The 21,501-nt window shown below is 37.9% G+C and overlaps 1 protein-coding gene across 2 annotated transcripts in view; it reads left to right on the forward strand.

Annotated features, from left to right (window-relative positions):
* Positions 1–21,501, forward strand: part of PCSK5 (proprotein convertase subtilisin/kexin type 5) — a 259,399-nt gene that overhangs the window by 189,672 nt on the left and 48,226 nt on the right. Inside the window, exons 18-21 of one of the 2 annotated variants that reach the window (XM_061470825.1) lie at positions 1,197–1,294; positions 1,855–1,984; positions 2,956–3,071; positions 18,411–18,513. In XM_061470825.1, coding sequence (XP_061326809.1) covers positions 1,197–1,294; positions 1,855–1,984; positions 2,956–3,071; positions 18,411–18,513 — 447 coding nt within the window. Of the gene's footprint in view, positions 1–1,196; positions 1,295–1,854; positions 1,985–2,955; positions 3,072–4,945; positions 6,160–18,410; positions 18,514–21,501 lie in introns of those variants that run through there. The other variant, XM_061470826.1, reaches the window with a different exon arrangement.

Consider the following 21,501-nt stretch of genomic DNA (forward strand, 5'->3'; position numbering starts at 1 on the left):
GGGTGGTGAGGCACTGGAATGGGTTCCCCAGGGAGGTTGTGAATGCTCCATCCCTGGCAGTGTTCAAGACCAGGTTGGACGAAGCCTTGGGTGAGATGATTTAGCGTAAGGTGTCCTTGCCCATCGCAGGGGGGTTGGAACTAGATGATCTTAAGGTCCTTTCCAACCCTAACTATTCTATGATTCTGTTCTATGATTCTATGTGTGAGTGGGGAAAAATAAAAAGAAAGCAGGAGTTGTTAGGTGTGTTGAATGTCTAATTTGCTTATTTTTGTTTTCTTTTTCTAAATTGGGACCATATACATTCTTGAAAATTTCCAGTGGTGCTGAGCACACATTTGCTGGATCCAGTCTGTATAACAGGGTTTTCAGTCACTCAAGGTAGCAATCCCCAGAGCTGAAGAGCATATTTAGAGAAAGAAATTGGATGAAAGCTGAAGTTCTACTGAAGATGTCAAACCTGGCAGAAAAGTCCTGTCTTAAGAGGGAAAAAAAACGCAACACAACAAAACAACCATAAACCCCAACAGCAAAATGCTGTAGGAACCTTATAGCATGAAAAGCAGAAACAGCTACTTAGAGAGAAGCACGGAAATGTGACTCTATGCTATTTCTTTTTTTCTGTTACTCACTCTTTTGTGCTCTATTCAAAGTGCCCTTTGGGCAAAGGGAGAACACTTCCAACTGTAATCTTGACAAATCTCCCCAGCTACACTGAACTGCCATTCAGTTAGGAGGTTCCAAAGGAAACTGCTATTGCAGAAAGAGGTGGTGATTGCCTTCACTGTGGATGCGTTCTTAAACTGTGCTGTAGCGTAACATCAGGAAATGCTGCAGGTCTTTTCAAGAGAAGCATGAGATCTTGTAAACAAGTCCCTTAGCATTATTTTTTTAATACAGGAATGCTGACCCTGTGAGAAACACCTTGTGGGTAATTGAATTTTACATGCGTGAATTTTTAGTACTCTTTGGTATTGTTCGTTTTCTTCCTGTCCCCTACTACTTGGTAGTATTTACAAAAAGTTTGTAAGATTGTTGTCTCTAAATTCATAAAACATTACCAATGAAGGAATCTGGTGAATCTAAGGTATTGATTATTCTTTTATTAAAAGATAATTACTGGTTTGTGCATGACCTTGTTGTCCTCTGTTGCTGTTACCTGCCCAAACACTGTCCTTTTTTCCTTTTTCTAATAGTTTGCATGGCACTAAATGTGCTATCCGCTGTGAAGAAGGAAAATACCATAATGGTAAAGAATGTGAACCATGTCACCGTTCCTGCGCAACATGTGCAGGTACACCACTGACATTTGTCTGCATCATTTCCTTTCCTCTATGTTTTTAGCTCTGATTATATTCTACTATGTCACACTTACAGTTTAACAGGATTGTTTACATTTAAAAGCTTAATTCTCTTGACAGTTCATGCATATATTTTCAATACAGCAAACTTCCTTGGGCTAACATGAAAATCTAAGTTTTCTAATTGAAAACGTGTATAAAAGCTTTTCTTTTTTTTTCTTATTTTTTACCTTTCTCCTCCCTCCCCCTGCCATTAGTAGAGTTTATTCTGATTTCCAGTAATGCCCTCCATTTTCTTTCTTTGATGTAATGATATATTTTGTGTGACCTTCAGAACTACCAACAGCCATTTCTTTCAGAAAAACATATACTGAAATTATGTAGTTGTTTATTCAAGCCACATACATTTATTGCTTGATGCTGCTGTTTGAAAGAAAGGCAGGTAAAAATACAGTCTCTAAAGTTATAAGGTTTTGCCACCATTAAAGGTGGTGTCTGTTAGACAATAAAAGGAACTAGCCAGTAATACAGTGTATTTTCTCTCTGGTTTAAGGTGCTGGAGTAGATGCCTGTATAAACTGCACACAAGGTTATTTTATGGAAGATGGAAGATGTGTGCAGTCCTGTAGTAGTGGTTATTACCTTGATCACTCTACTGAAAGTGGATACAAAAGCTGCAAGAGGTATCATCAGTGGCTAATGTGTGTCGGGTGTTTGGCAGTATATTAGCTATTCCTGTGTTGAAGAAGATAATGCTTATGAGAACATAACACCACTACTGACTTAAAAAAAATCAAAAAATAATGTATTGCATGCTATGCAAATGAAGGAAGACTGTTTCGGTTTGGGGTTTGGTCTTTTAGAGCTATATTCATGCAGGTCTTCTAAAAGTGTTTTTTTTTATACATATATGTGTGTCCTTCACTTTAAAAGAATAGTGAGAATATATGTAGATATGCATAGGCATGTTTTATATTTATAAATCTGGTAGAGGATCTCAGTTTCTTAGTAATAAACAAAAATAGTCAGAATAGTGGGGGTTATTACAAGTTAATCATTATTTTCAGGGACCATTCCACAAACATGGCACAAGTGTATCACCAGACTACTATCCAGAAAAGTTCACCTGACTCTGTGTACAAATGTGTGGATAAATCTTGGACAAGGCTGAGCTGTGGAAGGAAGGGACATTTTTTCCATTCCATTCTTTATTAAACAAATACCATTTGTTGCCCTTTGGAATCACTTATTATTCACTCACATTGAGTTCACGACAGGAAGGGAATCACCCTGTGTTACAGTTTTACACACACGAAAAAATTTACTTCCAACGAAAATACGATGGAAGCAGAAGGCTGATGAAAAAGACTGGGCAGCAGGTCAGTTGTTTTCGTCCTGTGGCTTTAGCTCATGTCTTGCTTACGTTTGTATGCACGATCAGCTTAATGCTTTTGTTGATTACTTCTGCATAGTTCCAGAATACTAGACTAATACAGCTATTTAGTAAAAAGTGGATGGAGGAAAGAGGCAGGGGTAGTTAATTACTTTTAATTATTAATAGAACAGTTGATACATTTAGAAACAAGCCCTTTGCAATACAGAAGAGGGCTCCTGTGATGAGGCCACAAGACCAACTCCTGTCACTGTCTTTCAGATGTGATGCCAGCTGTTTGGATTGCAGTGGTCAAGGAGAAAGAAACTGTACAAGCTGTCCAAGCGGCTATAACCTGGACACCGGTGTCTGCGTGGTGGGAACAGTCTGCAAGGATGGTGAGTGAAATATATCTGAAGACATTCATTTTACCACTACCATCTTCTTTTACATGTATGGGTTGGTTTGGTCTATTTCTTTTATTTTGTTACAGTCTTGATTTGAGGCATACATAAGGACTTAATTTTTTCAGTCTTATGAAAAGGAGGAAGCTACATGTGCATGTATTAACAAGATTCGTCGCATCCATTTTACCTGAATGTTCCTAAAATAATTTCCCCCCTGCCAACAACCTACTTTTCCTTCCTTATCTGTTTTTCAAAAGCCATTGCTTTCAAAAGGTTTTTATCTAAAGACCCTGATGTAGTAGCAATAGAATCACTATTATCTATTTTTCCACTTTAAACTGTGAAAATGCTGGTAAGTAGAAAGGATTTTAAATACCTGTAGTGTTGCTTGAATTATGTGAAAGGGTAATGAGGACAAAAGAATTCTGAAATAAGGAGCACCCAATTTGTGGTGATCTGAACTTTCTCTGAAGTTCAAATCTCCACTTGTTCAAAGTTCAAAGTTCAAATCTCTCACTTGTGTGACTTTTCCTCTGAAAAGTTTTCTGTGGCAATCAATACAGCATTCTTATTGCATATGATTGGCATAATTTTTCACTAATATTCATTCCTTTCAAATGACACAATTACAGAGATACTCAGATAACATCTTGCTTCCCTAAAAATGTTACTATGTGAATTGCTTCTAGATGCAGCCCAAAAACTGCAGTTCAACAGGAAAATCATACCAGAACAAAGTCCAATGTTAAGCCATATGGAAGATACCTGACATCAGATGTACAAAAAGCTGACAATGACTCTTGGCTCCAGCTCATTTCTGCTGGCTTTAGTAAGAATTTTACCAAAGGCATTAAAAAAAAAAAAAAAAAAAAGGCTGCAGGTCCGAGTCTTGTTTCCATGGACCTTTACAGCTCCTGCTGGAATTCAGGCCCTCAAACTTTGACAAGTATCCTGTCTTTCATAAACTTACATTATAGGTACTGGTCATGAGGCCTTTTCACGTCATTGTAATCTAGAGCAAGTCCAGAGAAAGTGAGATACAGATGGATAAATGAAGAGGAAGTGTAACGCTATGAGTTTTGACTAACCACCATCTCAATCGAATTCTGCAGTGCAGATATTTGGTGTACCAGTTTGGTCTTTTAATATGGCTGGATAAATCTGTCCTCATTTGTACACTTTCAACTTAAGTCAGATACAAATGTAGTTGCCCACAACTGGGGACACCATATCTCACCATGGTCTCTCTGATTCTTCAAGTGCAGCTGCCATGAAAGGGAAAGACCAGTGTGTGGGCCTTCAGGCATTTGCAATGCACTGCACAGGATCCCACCATACAGCACATGTTCTCAATAGACTAAGATAGGCAAGGAAAGTTTGGAAGAATGTTTTCTGTTAATTTACAAAGCACAGAGGGCCTCATTTCTTTATGAAGATGACAATAGAGCACTGGTTACTAGTCTCACTAACACTATAGGAATTTCATTTCTGTTGAGAAAGTTTTATTCTTTTTTCTTGGTTTGACTGTTTTATTCTTTTCATTCATAACAATTAAGAACAAATTTCTTTGCTGTAAATATCACTGTTTTCTAATTATTCTCTTTCTAATCTTTTTTTCCTTTTCACAAATGGATACCAATCATTCCCTCTCGGACTACACAATATCTCTTCCTGAAAAAAAAAAAAAAAAATGCTGTTGACTGAAATTCCTTTTGATGGACCAAATTTCCTACTTGCTACCTGCTCCTGAATGGTCTCTTCAACCAAATCTGCCTGTCTGACCAATTAAACCTTCCTCCGTTGTACACGCCATGCTCTCCAAACCTTCAACCTCCCCTTCTTCTCTTGCTGCTGCCTCCTGGAAGCCACGGAAGAGTCCTGGGCCGAGGGAGGATTCTGTATGCTGGTGAAAAAGAACAATCTCTGCCAGCGGAAAGTGCTTCAGCAGTTATGTTGCAGAACATGTACGCACAAGGGGTGAACTGACACCTCCCAGCATCCTCCTGCTCCTGTAGACTTATAGATTAATCTGTATTATTGAAAAAGGAAAAAAGAAAAAAAGAAAAAAAAAGCCACCTCTCTCTCTCCCTGCCTCTTTGTCTGGGGAGATGGTGAACTGTTTGTTGGAACTTAAATGGAAAAACTACAACACGCCTACCTTTCATAACTGGGTGTCTAGAGCTGAGCATCCAGAATCACAGAGTCAGTATTGTGTGACCAAAGCATTTGATGCCAAAATTAACATTTTAACTCGTGATTTGATTTCCTGTCAACCTTGGGATTATTCCTGTTTTTTGAAGGCCCTTTTTCTTCCCTTTTTTCCTGCTTCTTTCCCCTTGAGATGTTTAAAGAGTGTTTTAAGAATACAACACAAGTTTACATGGATTAAAACTAAACTATAGAAAAATGTATGCATTAGTCTTTTTTGTGCTGTGTGTATTGACAGGGGGAACTTGAGTTCCTGAGGGGATCAAAAACATCATTAGCTGCAGGACTAAGTTCTGCCCCTTTTGTAACAGTATTTAAAGAAATGAAAGTAAACATTTCTGCACACATGTCTTTTCTTACTTCCTCCGCTGTGTGCTGGTTTTTGTATCACATGCAGTATGTATATATGTTGGCCCAAAATGTGGTTTTGGTCATATAGATTTCATTTTTAGACAGCTAGCTTATTAACAGATATGCTAGGATTTTTATTTTATTTTTTTAAATTGTCAAAGCTATTTCAAATAAACTTTAAAAAAAAAAAAAAAAAAAGAAGTTGTTCCTGTAGTGAACAAATTCAAAAGACACTACTTCTTTTGGTTTGCATAAGCAAGAGTAATGTATACTCTCAGAACTCAGAAAACATTGCTAACATGTAAGAAGTATTCATAAATTATTGTTGTCTTGTAACTTTCATAAAAAAGGGGATATTATCATACAGATATGTGGAGCTATTTCATAATGCCCATATGTAAATGCCAGTGTGACTATTTGTGACAGGATGTGTTTACAGGACTGGATTTATAATTGTGCCAAATACATCTCCAGGAATAATTACATATAGGGCAATAAATGAGTGATTCTTTTGGCGTAACAGTTGTGTCGTGATAAGCCTGAATCTGCTTTTAACTGCTCACAATAGAAATTTTAGCAAGAATACTCTTGGTGAGGCCAGTGGAGTTACCTCACTGTAAAACCATCCTGGGTGGTGAGAGAGTTGGCTCCCGCCTTTCTCTCTTTACCTAGGCACACGGCTGACAGTACAAATTTCTGTTTAATATATCTTCAGCTTAACTTAGCATAGTGTTCAAAAGACAGTCATTTAGGAAAAAAAACATAAAATTTAATTGCGAAGATATAGTTTTCAGGGGATAAAGCTTAAAATATACAAAGTGTCTTTTTCAAATTCTTTCCAGGACACATAAATAGAAAATGGATTGCAAGGCCTTTAAGTATGTAAATGTTAGAAAATAAAGGGGATCAAAACCGACTGTGGAAGTTTTACAAACAAATTAATACAAAACTATAGAGATAATGTGCCACCTTTAGCAGAGAGCAGATAAACTATTACAACTTGGTTTGGTATGACAGGGGACCAGCCAGCCTCCTTTGGTGCCCGTTACAAAATTCCTGATAAACATTCAAATCTGAACGAATTCAACTTGTGCTAGTTTACCTACTAGTCTGGTACTGCCTCATTTCTCAGTATAACATGTTTAACTAGAACATAATGCTTTCAAAGTTTAAGTTAATATTATATATATTATATATAAATATATATTCATAATTGAGATTTAATTATGTAATGGATTGTAAAGAATTTGTTTGGATACTTACAAATGTCTCTAACACTACTATAGAGAAGAAATTAAAAACTTTGTTTTCTTTAAAAAAACTGACACATTGTTATATCCAAATTCATTTTCACTGAAAAATACTGTACATGTGTAAAATGATCAGTTGTTATTTGTAAAATAGGGTAGTTCTGTTGTAATTGATATTGGCCAAAATCAATGTTATTCCATATTTTATTTTTTCTATTAAATTAACCTAAATTCCTGTTCTTTTGGTCTGGAAAAACATGTTGATAAACTGTATGTAAAATGCCCTTATTGAAGGGCACAGGTAGCTTTACGGTATACATCACTATATGCAATTCATTGAAACAAATTGGGAGGGTAAGGGTGTTTAATTTTATTGTGGATTTTTTTTTTAAGTGATGGATTTATGATTGCACAAATGTCTGGGTTTTGTGGAGGACATCTTTAGTGTAGTAGCAATACAGCTACGTCTGAACCCAAGCAGGTAACAACGTCGGCTTTTTCTGACCTATAAGACTTTGTGATGAGTCTAATCTCTTGCATGCTTAGTGTTAAAAAGTGAAATGTGTAACTACCTGTTGGCTCAGACAGCTTAGGAGGAAGGTTTCATCTTTGCCGTCGTACATGGTCATTTACACAGTGGGATATTGATGTCTGTTCATGTGCCAGTACTCACGTCGAGTATACCTCAGATCACAACCCCAGGCTGCCACTTGAGAACAGCAGGATGTCTGTCCTGGCCACTAGATCAAAAAGGGCTCCATGTAGACTCATCTGTGACCCCAGAGTGAGATCCTCCATCAGCATTAGCTGATGCTCACATTCATTTCCCACTTCCTCCCATGACCTGAGTGGAGACCAAAGTGGCAACTTACCCCAGAAGTCATATATTCAGATGATGTTTTGAGGAGGTTCACTGAGGCCGTATAAAGAATTTTCTGAAAGAAAACATCTTTCAGGTTTAAACATCTTATTGTCCCTATTGGTTCCAAAACAAGGGGTTAGGTCGTTCTCATTTTCCTTGTCAATCCTGGGAATAAGGTGGGATGGCACATTCTTGGCAGCTGTTTGGTGAGACCACACCTGCAAAAAAGCTTGGCCTAACCCTTACACCAATACAATAGAAAGGCTTCTTTCAGCTCACACCCCGCCTTTATCTTCCAACCCTTATGAGAAATTCAATGAATCATGGTGTCTTTGATAGACAAGATTTCATCTTCTTTGAGTAAGAAACAGACAAAGAGCTTGTTATAGCTCTGGCCAAAGAAGTGTGCTCTACAGGGTGTATCCATAAATGAGCTGTGAAGTCTCATAGACATGTAAGCATAGAACTGAGTTTTAGACTGATAACCAGCACTTCCTGGTGTCAGCTCAGACTCTTTGATCATTTTTATTTATGATGCCTTAATAGCAGTGGCCAGATGCAAGCAGAATTTGTAAGAAGCACTATAGTTAGTCCTTGTTCAAGAGGATCACTGCAGCAACAGCATTGCAATTGAAGGAAGTTAGTTTGTACCCAGCTGCAGAGTTTTCTTAGGTGATCTATCTCTCTAATTCAATGGTGAGTAGTTCAGTATTTGACACTGTTGTTGGCATGCAAAAGAGTTATCTTTTTAGGAAGTTCAGAATCTGTGAAGTATAAACGAGGTATTTTTCTCCATCTCTGAAAGGACCATGGATGGCATCAGTCCAGATCTGTTAATTGATTTCTGCTGTGGTTATATCACAAATCAAAAAGCAGTGACAGATTGAAGATGCTCTTCTAGTAAAGACATGTCACGTCCATGGTAAAGTATTTTCCAGTTCACGTATGCTTAGGAGAATCCCTGTGGAATTCTAAATCTAAATGAAAACTAGACACCAACTAGACCTCTTCTTTCCTCAAAGTCTCAAAGACAATGACAGGTTTGATAAAAAAAAAGAAATCTCATACATGTGCTAACACTAGAAAAAAAAAAAAAATTAGCATGTCCCAGACTTTCAGAACATCCTGCAGAAGCCTGGTGTATGACGGCATCATTTTATAATACAAGTGTTTCCTTTTCTGTGATAGGATTACAGTTTTACTCCCTTTCTAGCTGCAGCTCTTCACCTCAGCCACACACCAGTGTTGTGGGACCAGCAAATCTGACACCTGCCAAGATATGTTGATGGAAACCTTATGCTTCTGACCAGCAGCTTCTGTAGCAATTTGCTTAGACCCTGCCTGCCCACACACCAATCTACACTGGCACATCCTGCGTCTTTCTGGGGAGGCTTTGCAAGCTCCCCCTCTCTGAAGAACAGAGTTTTCTAATTAAGATTTTCATATGAAACCTTACAGACTACCCCAGTCTCCATTGGGATTGCAGCTTTCCACCATCCTGTGAAATTCTGGGCACCCCCTGCTACTGACTATATTGTGTAATAGGGCTTCTGCTTGTTCGACATTGTCAAGTAATGACTGTATGAACCTTGAAGACCGTAAGACTATAGACAGAGATACTAGAGCTAAGTACAGCAATTTCACCCTTCACTAAATACGACTTGTAACTGGTGATGACCAAGTTAATCTTCTTAATACTCATATCACAACCAGAGAAAGCATCTGTATTAGTGGCCACTTTAGGTAACTATCTGCTGCTTTTTAATGAAACTTTTTAATAAACTGAATGACTGTAAGAAGGCCTGTTATAAATTCAAGTTTCCTGTAAAGACATTAAAGTGACTGCTTGTATGAGTCAAAGCTTTCAATATGCAGTACAACTTGCGGAACAATAACTTGTCTGTGATCGTTTACCATGCCTTATATTTATCTTGGGTATGTGATACTCATGTCATTGGTACAGAATGAATCAGGAAAAGTTCTGCCATTAGTTGTTTGTGCATAGTATTTTTAAAAAAGCATTAAAAGGTTTTACAGCATACAAAGAAAAATTCTAGTCAAGTTTTCATCAAAAAGAAACTTACACCAGCAACTTGCACAAACTTCTTCAGAATGTGCAGTTTCAATGTATGGAGGAAAAAAGGTTGAAAATGTATTTTTTATGAAGATTTTGTTTAGGGGAAAAACTGATTTCTGTTTGGTTTAGTTAAACTATCTTGGGAGATTTCAATTTTTTATGAAATTGGTTATCTGATTATTTACTACCACCTGTCATGAGAGTGTATTGGGGCTTAAATCCTCCTCATTAGAAGGACTAAAGAGCTGTGGGTAGCAACACAGTGTCTGTGAGAACAGCATAAGGTTCTGAACCTTAGAATTGCAACCAACCAGTCCTAAGTGCAACCAACAGCTGCATTTCCACCACTGGTTCCACACTGATGAGTAAACAGTATTCAGATCTGTTAAAGTCCTGGGACATTCCTGTGAAGTCTCAGAGCACAGTAACATTGGGTCTCACAAGGGAAAATGTACTGAAATCCTCAGGATAAAGCCAGAGAGATTGCCAGAGTAACATTCACCTGCTATGCAAGGGTTGCAGACACCACCACAGAATTGTATTTTAATAGCCACATTCACTATGAAACAATTCTGGAAGGACTTTCTTTCGGGATTACAAAGCAATGTTTGTTGCATAAAAATGGAGCCAATTCTCACTTCTAGCATGAGAAATGTGGTCAAGGGAGAGCTTATTGTGGTGAGAAGGCTGTGAGCATTTAAAAAAAAAGTAATTCCGGTAAGCAACAATGCAGCCTCTCAGTGCCACACCAAAGGCTGGGATATTTTACATCTCTTTTTTTTTATGAGCAGATCATGAGTTTGCTGCCAAAGATAGGCAAAGCACAGCTTAGAAGAATGCCGCTTGTATAATCATTTATTTATCAGTGTTTCTCAGCATTTGGGGGATGGATTTGTTGAAGGTCTTCTGGGAAAACAACATCACTTCTCAAAGCAAAAAGTCTTGTCCCGTCACAAAACAGTAGACATCTTTGCTTTATGGTGTTACGCAGTGAGCTGATGAAGTACTTATTTTTCCCATCAGCCTATTGGCAGAGAAGCTACCACATTGACAGGCAGTGAATATTTATTTACCCAAGGAGAATTAATGGTTCCATCATGCAAAATCAGTAATACCAATGAATGTTTACTGGAGCATGACTAATGTGATTTAGTTATAATTAGGATAATGCTGTATATCTTTCCTATTTTCAATTGTCCTTGGCCTGCCCACTGCCCTCCTCCTGATGCCTGCAGATGTTCTTTGAGATGTGGGTTAGAAAGAAAGTCTAGCACCTGGTTGCCTGTCCCCATGGATCACAATTGCTGCTAGCCGTGGTGCTTGTGAACATGGTAATGTGGCCATTCTGCGCAATGCCACTTTATCAAAAGACATTAATAACTCAAATATTCATCCCAAAATGAAGTATCCCCTTTTCTTACTCCAAGAGCAGGGCCATACTGAACTGAAGTTGTGTAAATGGTGCTATTACAGGGTCTGCCTTTAGCACAGCCTCCCATAATGATAAAATGAGGGCTCAAAGAGCTCACATAGCCAAATAGTGTCACAAAGCCTCTCTGTAGCCATATGTGAATTTATGTATCATTTCCTATTTCTGCACCTTCAGTGTGGAACACATGATTGTTAAAGGGAACAACCCAGACAGTGCTTTGCAGGGTAATCATGAAAAGAGGTGTCGTGGTTTAGTGCTGAACCCAGGACAAGAGGTTACCTTGACTATTCCTGAAATACTTATAGTGAAGACAAGCCAGGGGGTATTTTAAGCAAGGAAAAATCACCAGCATAAGTGTATCAAGTTAGCCGAAGAGTTACAGATAGGAACACAAATTTAATCCATTATACCTCTCATTTAAAGACTTATTTTTTTCTGCTTCTTACTTCCAAGAAGATAAGCTTGTGTCTTTTTGACAGATTTCTTTCAGTCAAATATTCGTCTCCACAAACTAAACAGAAATTGCATTTGATTAGCAGTATGAATCTATGTTGTTTTATCCTGTTGGGGCTATACTTTGCCTGCTGAAATCTGCCCAGTAATCGGTAGATCAGCAGATATGTTTTAGCATCCTGATTAAGTTGGGGATCTCCAGCACAAAAAATATGTGCAGGGGTTTCTCTGTTTAAGACAGACAACACCACTGAAACACTGCCCTGAGACATCCAGTTCTTCCCATTTCAGGTTTAGGTCTACCCAAATCAAACTGCAGAAGTCCCATCGACAGGGAAAGGCTCTGTGTATACAAATTACAGACTTCTAGCTGTAAAACACAGGAGAGAGACACCATGCTACCTTGGTTGCCACTGGATTATGACGTGTCTTCCTCCAGCATTGAAATATTCTATCTTTAATGTACTCCAAGCGCAAATAACACCAGCTTTACTCAATGTATACAGTCAGCTTCCATCTTTCTTTTGCATATTTCACAGGAAGCTACCTGGTACCAAAGCACTGCTATCAGCACGACGAGATATTTTCAATGAGGTTCAGGTGTCTCCATTCCACTGCCCTTTAGGAAATTCCCAGCCACTCAGCTTCACAAGAAATTTGAAGCTTTACAAGATCAGACAGGGAGAATTCCAGTTGGGAAGCTTCAGGAATGGAGAGGCTAAGCACATTTTTTCCATTGTCAGACTAAAATTTTGAAACTGCCACGGTACTTCCAACTCCTAGAAGTGAGAAGGGTACAGAACAGTGTTATCAATACAGCTTAGGATTGCTCCATTTCCTTTCCTACTTTCCCATGGAAATGCTGTCAAATTTCAGGCCCCAGGTGAGGAGCTGAAAACCTTGCCAGGGACCAACCTTTGTGTTCACACAGGCCAGGGAAAAACCCTGATCCCAGACAGCTTTTACTTCCAGGCATCCACATCATTAGTACCTACAGAGGTTTTAAAGTTATTTTTAAAATGCTAAAAAAATAATAATAGTACAAATGGAGGTTTAAAGCTGATTTTTTAAATGCTAAAAAAATGTCTTGCTGGAGTCTATTTGTGCCCACTCAGTACCCCTGAGGGCTCTTACTTCAGTGAGTTTCTGAAACAACCATTGTATAAATACTACATAGAAATGAAGAAAGAAATACACAGAATAAACAGGGGGGAGAAAATCCCTTTGTGTCAGCAAAAAAGCTAGCTTTGGCTAATGTAAATATTTTTATTCTGCAGGGGAAAGAATAGAGGGTTGTGTAAGATAGTGTGGTTGATAAAGGCAGTTGCCTCTCTCCTGCCTGTCACAATCAAAGCTAACCTGAGGCTCTGTGTGATCCCAGCTAATCCTGCTACAAAAGGGTCTTTCATCCTAAAATCATTATATCACACTCAGCCCTACACACTACTGTTGAGGGAAGAGATGTTCAGCCCTTTTCAAGTTTCTGCCTTATCCCTTGGCAAAAGGGGGAGATTCGGTGACTTGGGAGCCAACATCCTAATTTCAGCCTTCAGGTTTGTCACTGCCCAAAGCACTTTTGAAAAGAAGACTGAATCCCTCTCATCACCTCAAATTTTACACCCCAAAGTTTTGCTCATGAAGGGTATCTTCTTTATCCCTTCTGTGCATCCAGATAGGAAGGCAGAAATTTGGTCAATGTGTAAAATGACTGAGTAGAGAAGAATAATTAGCAGGAGAATGAAAGCTGAAGCTAGACAAATAATTGGAAACCAGGATCAAATCTTGTATGACTGCCCAAAATTTGGGGGGAAATAAAATATCCTAACATTTTTAAAATTGAGACAAGATTATTTCAGGGAGCTGTAATCTATCAAACATTAAAGTTTTGGGCTATAAAAAGAAGCAACTTCAAGAGGAATCCTCAGGGTGAACTTTAATGGCTTGTTATACGCAGGTTAGTCTGTATGGCCTTAAGCTTTATGGATAAATATTTCTTCAGCAAAACTCAAGGGGCTGATCCCACAAGCCAGCCAAAACAAGATGTATAAAGGCCAAACATGCAAAAAGCATAGAGCTCTTCAAGACTAAATCCCTTCAGTCCTCCCTGCTTATTGTTGAAAAACAGTTCTGATCAATGTTTCTTTATCTGCTCTGTAAAACTTTTGTAACCTATGGATTACACATACAAAAGCCCAAGTACAAAATCCATATCAGGTTCCCATGAAAGTAAATGAGCAAAAGGGAAGAAATAAGGTCATTTTTTCATTGACAATGAAGAAAAGCCACTGGGGCAGTGCTATAGAAGATAAGCAATGAACATTTTTAAATTCGATAATGTGATGTTTTGATTAAGAAAAATGGGGAAGTAATACATGACTTGCAGTGACTAAGTCTCACGGGAGGGCTACAAGAGAAAGATTTGTTTATGACTGCCAGCACACAAAACCGTGTATCTCCATTCATAACTTAGAAGGATATTCACACCCTCATCCAACTGGTTTCCTGAAATACCATGTGCTGTCAATGAATGGCACAGCTTTTGGAAAGCAGGAGAGAAATAGTTAACTAAAAATAGTTAAGCTGTACACTTAATGTTGCTTACGCAAGGACATAGCAATGGCCTGGCAATTATGACCGTGCTTTAGTCTGGGACTCAGACTACAGTTCTAGTTTGCTATGACACCCTAACTTGTCAAGCTCACTGCAATTCAGTTTTTCTTCCTTCTTGATGGGATTTAATAGTCCTTACCTCATTTTAAAATGCATCCTATGAAGTGATAGGAACTAAGCCCATGTGTGCAGTTCTCATATACAGCTAAAGACATTTCCAAAGAGAGACATTAAAAATTTTACATTAAAGTCTTCCCATTATGAGGCATTATGTCTGTTAACATAGCCGTATTTCTGTAATACCTTCAGTTCCTGTTTGTTTGGGGTTTGTTTAAAAAAGGTAGCAAGGTAACAGGATTGAGATATAAATGAAGGTTAAATATGGGAGGATCATGACATGAAAGCATTGTCTGATTGAAGGCATAGCTGAGACAAATTGCTTAGAGTATTCCCCCCATACGTATGTTGGACAGACAACAGATCTAAATACAGATTAAAAAAAAAAAGAAAAAAAAAAAAAGAAAAGTTGAGGCTTTGGTAACTAGCATTTGTCTAGCAAGATTTGTAAAGAAATATTTTGCCCACAAGGAATTACGGCAAACAGTTAAACTAACGTGGAATACTTTAAAAGTCTTCTTTAAAGGTGGTTTTCAGTGTGAACTCCATGAATATACACTAAAAACTATTTTGTTAACATTTAGTGGCAGAGTTAGAGTTTTAGGTGTGACTTGCAGTTCAGACGGCCTGATATGTAAGTATTTTCTGGTGCACATTCTTATAATAGTATGCTTTAAAATGCTTCAGCTTGGAGGATAAAGTAAGCAGAGGACTGGTCTTCCTGGCGCTGCTCCAACCCAGCTGAAATGAATTACAGCACTTCCAATGAAAAGCATAACAAAGAAATAATAAAAACCTTTTAAAACTAAGCACTTCTACCATGTGGGAAGGATTTGATTTGGCATAGCCGAGGTGTATGAATTAGTAGCTCAGGTCTGATGGATAAGCAGAGGCAGTGAGGGCAAATAAAGGGAAGGACTGGAGAAACAAAAAGTTTTCTAATATGTATCACAAAACAACATTAGAGGAAAGCCAACCATATCCTGGGCTGCATCAAAAGGAGCTTGACCAGCAGGTCGAAGGAGGTGACCCTGCTCCTCTGCTCTTGTGAGACCTCACCTGGAGTACTGTGCGCAGTTCCAGGGTCCTCAACATAAAAAGGACATGGAACTGTTGGAACAAGTCCAGAGAAGGGCCACAACAATGATCAGGGGACTGAAGCACCTCCCCTATGAAGATAGGCTGAGGAAGTTGGGGCTGTTCTGCCTGGAGAAGAGAAGCCTACCTGGAGACCTCATAGCAGCCTTCCAGCATCTGAAGAGGGCCTATAGGGATGCTGGAGAGGGACTCTTCATTAGGGACTGTAGTGATAGGACAAGGGGTAATGGGTGAAAACTTAAGCAGGGGAAGTTTAGATTGGATATAAGAAGGAAATTCTTTCCTGTTAGGGTGGTGAGGCACTGGAATGGGTTGCCCAGGGAAGCTGTGAATGCTCCATCCCTGGCAGTGTTCAAGACCAGGTTGGATAAGGCCTTGGGTGATATGGTTTAGTGTGAGGTGTCCCTGCCCATGGCAGGGGGGTTGGAACTTGATGATCTTAAGGTCCTTTCCAACCCTAACTATTCTATGATTCTATAAGCCTTTATTTAATAACGTTGCCCTCATGATGTAAAGCCAGCAGAATAAAGCACAAAGCCATAAGACCTGTAATAGGAAGACACTCCAGATACTGCATTTTTTCATGGCTGTGTATTGTCCAAATACATATGTGTATATATATGTATTAAATTATATTTTAAAATCTCATGGCATTCCATGTTATACCCTCTGAATATGTATTGCAAAGGCTCAAGAGATCTACATTAAACGAATCCGTCAATGGCCTGATGATCTACCAGACAGCAGGCCACAGTCTTTTTTTCCTAGTAAGTGAGGATTGTAAATATTCTGTATTGTGATAGTTATTCATCAATACAACATTTTATCTCAGTAATATCTGGATAAATTCAAAATCCTGCTGAGTTCTATGTCAAACAGCTGTACAATTCATAACGTTTTTATAATCAGTCATTTATGAAGTAATCTACCATACAAGATACAGTCCTGCACTGCCTAAAAGCTACACCACTTCCATTGAATTATGTCAATCTGCATACGTCATTATGCGTATGACAATACGCAATTCAAGGTTTTGCCTATATGGGCATGTGTGGGATTACATAAATGCGTGTAAATACATACATATACTGAATGCTTTCTGGATAATGAGAACAATAAAAATGTGTGAGTGTGTATGCTTACACATACTTGTTTCCCCGATCTCAAGAGACTGTTCATTTGCTCCCGGTTCTGAGCTTCTTCCCAGTTACCACTAATCCCAGAGCAGCTTCTGAGGAGCGCTGTCTTTGTGTTTTATGTGGCTCTGTCACTGGCTTTTGGCTTGCATTTTACGTTTTCCCTTTCTTCGGGAGACTAACAGCCTTTACAAAATGAAAATTGTATCTATACCTACATTTTGTGTACCTCAGCTTTCTCCCACTGTTGGCTGGATGTTCCAGTTGGTATGCCTTTATACTGTTCCCATCCCCTTGTACTATCATACATAAGTACTATCCTAGGTTACATAAGCATAAGTACTATCCTAGGTTACATCTCATAACAGAGATTTCAACTATTGTAAAATTTTTTAATACAGATTGATAAGGTGTAGAAAACTCAAAGGACAGAGAATGTAAATTGCTGTATTTTAGAAAATGTTTCTTTCCTACATCATTTTACACTTACAGCAATAGTTGCTTATACAGTGCATTTGCTCTTCAATGTAAGGAACTCATTGTAACTGAAAGCCAAAACCAAGTCATTCCACATTTGTATTTTGACTCTTAAAGCTCACCACATTTGCCAAGTCTGTTTTCCCTCCAGCAATGTAAGTAAGTGGAGAGAGTTTCTCCATATTGAAGTATCCATACAGACTTCAGGGTTTATGGATATTTGTTTATATTTATTATATAGCAGTATCTGCCCAACCTCTTCCATTAGTTATGAATGAAGGAACAGCCAATTCTTTCAAATATAGACACTCAGAATAAACTTTCCCATAATAAATTGACATTAAAAAAAAACTTGAGCTTTGTAAAACTGCATGATAAACCAATCTGCTGTCTCCACACAATGCTGCACACAGATATAGTATTCATGCTAGTTACCTAATTAATACTTCTGCTCTGAGAGTTATGAAGCATATAGCTTACTTGTTTCTACCAATAGTTTAATTAATATTTAGTGAATAATGAAGAAAACTTTGCTCTTTGGTGCCACAGTATTTAGTACTGGAAGTATTTATATCCTTATCTCAGTTTTAAGGTAACAAGTCATATATTTTTCAAGTCCAAACAGGCATTTGGGCTCAAAATTTTCATTCAGCCTAAACAAGACCCTAAGTTTTTTAACTGTGGAGTCTTCCAGCAGCAACCTTGGAGGATAAGAGATGCTATAGCTGGAGATTTGGGAAACACCAACATGCCTCTGACTAACTGAAGCTGTCCTTCCCTTCACATAGCATACCCCACACCCATGAAAGCCCACTCTTTATGCTGCAGTTTGCCATCAGGAGCATGTTGCAGCTCCACCAAAGGACATTAGGTAATAAATACACCTAGGTAGTACTGGTTTTGATATAAGTCTGCATGGTGAATCTTAAAGTCTCCCATTACTTGAACTGATGCAAAACAACTGCATTAATCTGAACAAGAATGACTCTGTCAGAGTCACATGGAAAATATAAGTAAATAAATAAATAAGAAAGTAAATAAGGACTAGAAACTACTAATTCTGAGTATGCTGGTTCACCAAAAGACCCAGCACTTGTTTTCCTGATACTACAGGGAAATGTGCTCATTTCAGTAATTCAAACAGCTCTAATTCCTTTTACTTACTATAATTTCCAATCTGGATTTTTGCTTTTTTTTTTTTTTTTTTTTTTTTTTATGTGAGATGTTGATCTGAAGTAAACTATTTTTTTTTCTGCCAGGAGAGTATCTTGATGATTCCCAAAAATGTCAGTTGTGTGAAGCATCCTGTCAGAAGTGCATTGGACCTGAGCCAGACAACTGCATCAGCTGCCCACTCACAAGGTAATTGTCTCCCAGCACAGTGTAGGACAAAGACCTGGCATCATCATCTGGAGAAATGGCTGTATGGTCTTTAGCACTAGGTTGTGGAGTCAATTGAAGAAGCAAGAAGTGATTAGGACAAACAAAACTAGAGCAAGTGAGAAAACAAGCATTATGTGAAAAAGATAGTTCACTGCATGTGCAGCTGACATTTAGCCAGATGATTCCCACAGATACAGAAAAATTTCTTTTCATACATAGAATAGTCTTTCTTTCATTGTCATCCTCTCAAAATCATGATTGCTAGGATCACAACAGTGACATATTTAACAGCTAGAGTCTAGGGCATCTGTAGTTGTACACAGGTATCGATTTTGGTACAAGACATGAATATGGACACAGGCTAGCAATCACGTAATTCAGAAGATATTTATAGCACTAGAGCTTTGCTCTCTAACAAAGGAGGTTTAAGTTAGGTTGATTTTTCTAACCTGCCATAAAATGTGACTAGAAATAGAAAGAAGGTTTTCTGCAGGACTCTGCAGAGCAGAGGCTTATGTTTAGGTCATCTCACACCTAATCCAGGAGTCTGCTGGTTTTAAACTCAGGTCCTACCAATCATCTTTATTCTCACACTGACAGCTCTGGTTTTCTTGTACTGGATTTCATTGTAGCCAGCTGATATTTACACCAGTATGAAATCAGAATCAGTAATCTGTAAGGCATAGAAAAAAAATCCCCACTCAATCCTGCAGTTTACCCTGCAGATATCTATGGCATGACTACGCAAACGAAAGACACACCAGGACCAATAGAGTCCAAAAAAATTAATCACTAAGAAAACATTATTAAATTAAGGTGTATCGTGTCAGAAATGGCATTAGCACAGGAAATCTGGACAGAATTTTGTGTTGCAGACTGGATTTATCTGATTCACAATTGCATTTAAATCAGATTGTGTGTATTTCCTTGCAACCTATTTTGTGAGCTTTACAGAGAGATATTTGCAAAACAAAGAAGGTAAAGAACAACATCATTAGGCAAAACCGCTTAGATGTTTGCAGCAATGAGGTCTCTGACCATTTGGAAGGTTGATGTTGCCTCTCCCATAACAAATCCTCTGACAGTTTTCAATTTTGGTATCTAAGGTTTATAAAAGTTTTCTGTTCTCCTTTGCACATTTTAAAAGCTATTAGAAAAAGTCATATTAGCTTGGCCAGTAGTAAAAGAAATAATAACAAAGAAAAATCTCATCCAGAGGCAAAAGAGTACATCCTTCCAATGGACATGATTCATTATGTACCTGAAATAGACCTATTTAATTGAAACAGAATCCTAAATCCTGTTGCTCTTGAGAGCTTCAGGTGGTGTCTGGTTTAGACAGAGTGGCCAATAGATAAAACAAATCAGCAGTGCTGCTTTCCTATAGGGGAGTGCCTTTCCTCTTTGAAAAGGATGAAAAGACATGGGGGATGAATTACTGAAAATAAAGTGAAAATGAAAACACTGAACAATCCCTATTCTTTGTGAAAACTCAGCAGTAGATGTCACCTTATTTCATTTCAAAATCACTGTCACACCATCTTCTTTGGCAATACAAAATGAAGTTACCTGTTTTTAAAAAAACATGGAATTGTGTTATTTTGTATTTAGTATGTAGCAATTTTACCACAATTGTATCAAATTGTAGAATTTGTAGTATTTTGTCCAAACTGATTTTCACAGAATTCCTCATCCATCTATTTACTGTATGTTTATGTTGCAAAGGTTAGTGACAAGATCTGAACTCCCGGTGTCTTCCATTAGGGACTATAAGAAAAAAAAAAAAAAAATAAACCAGAGAAAAAATGTATTTTTCCCCTATGTGAGCTGTTTGCAAGGATGGCTACCATTACAGTCAGAACAGGTAGTAGAACACAGTAATATTTGCATGTTATATAAGCATAGCCCTGCTACCTTCAGTACTTCGGCCACATTGTCCCATTTTCACAGAACCCAACCTGCATAGGTTGCAGGTTGGTTTCTGTGAAATCAGAAAATCTTACTGAAATCTTACTGTCAGACTCCAGAGCAGAGATACATCTTTGCTGAGTACTTTGTATACACATAAAAGCTTCTCCCTGATTACCTCCAGCAGCCTGCCTTGAGCCTCACAATTCTTTTTAATCAATTCCCAAGTTTTCTTTGTTAAATGTACTTCAGGAAGGCTGTTTACATGATGGCCTATTCTTCTGTTTTCACGCTTCATATAAGGCTAGACTTTTCCAATCATGATAAATTTTAAATAGTTTCAAAAAATATTTGACAAAACTGATTTTAAACTTTGCAGATATTTTTCTCCTCTTCTTTCAGAATAAATCTGATGATGACTATAGCAATTCAAATTTATGAAGGCATATTGGAGGCATTTTCTAATGCCATTGCCTGCCTCCAAGGAAGCATACACTATCTTAATGTTATAGAATACCTACTGTTCTCTCAGTGTACAGACAAGTTGATAGTCTCGGAATCTGTACTAAGATCGTGAATGGTGCTCAGCTTCTCTAAAAATTGATTCCCAAGTCCTCAGATACCAGACAGGTCAAAATAGTTAAACATGGAAGAAAATATTGTCAAATTCTAGGCAAGCTGTTTTATATTCTTTTAACAATCATATCTTCAGTGATGCTTTTCTAATTTTCTTCCAGACAGATTAAAACCCATAGACATTAAGTAGCAGTGAAAAATGGACCAGAAATTTTCATCAGACAAAAGGATTCTGTAGCAAATATTTCATTACCTAGTAAAAAGAGAACATCTAGCAGCAAAACTCCTAAGTGTTTGCAGATATAAAAGTCTAAATAATACAGCTCCTAAAGGCCAAGATTCAGATAGAAGTTTGACTTCATGTACAAAGTTGTTTTACTGAAGCCATAGCACTGTTCACAGGAAACCTTTAAAGTAAAACTAATAAAAAACTTCAACAGACAAATCATTCCTTCACAGAGAAAGCCTAAGTCTTCTTTTCCT

The sequence above is a fragment of the Pezoporus flaviventris genome, unplaced genomic scaffold, assembly GCF_033815535.1.
Source record: "Pezoporus flaviventris isolate CSIRO_AGI_PZ_B2104156 unplaced genomic scaffold, CSIRO_AGI_Pfla_v1 ptg000064l, whole genome shotgun sequence".
In the NCBI taxonomy this organism is placed as follows: Eukaryota; Metazoa; Chordata; class Aves; order Psittaciformes; family Psittacidae; genus Pezoporus; species Pezoporus flaviventris.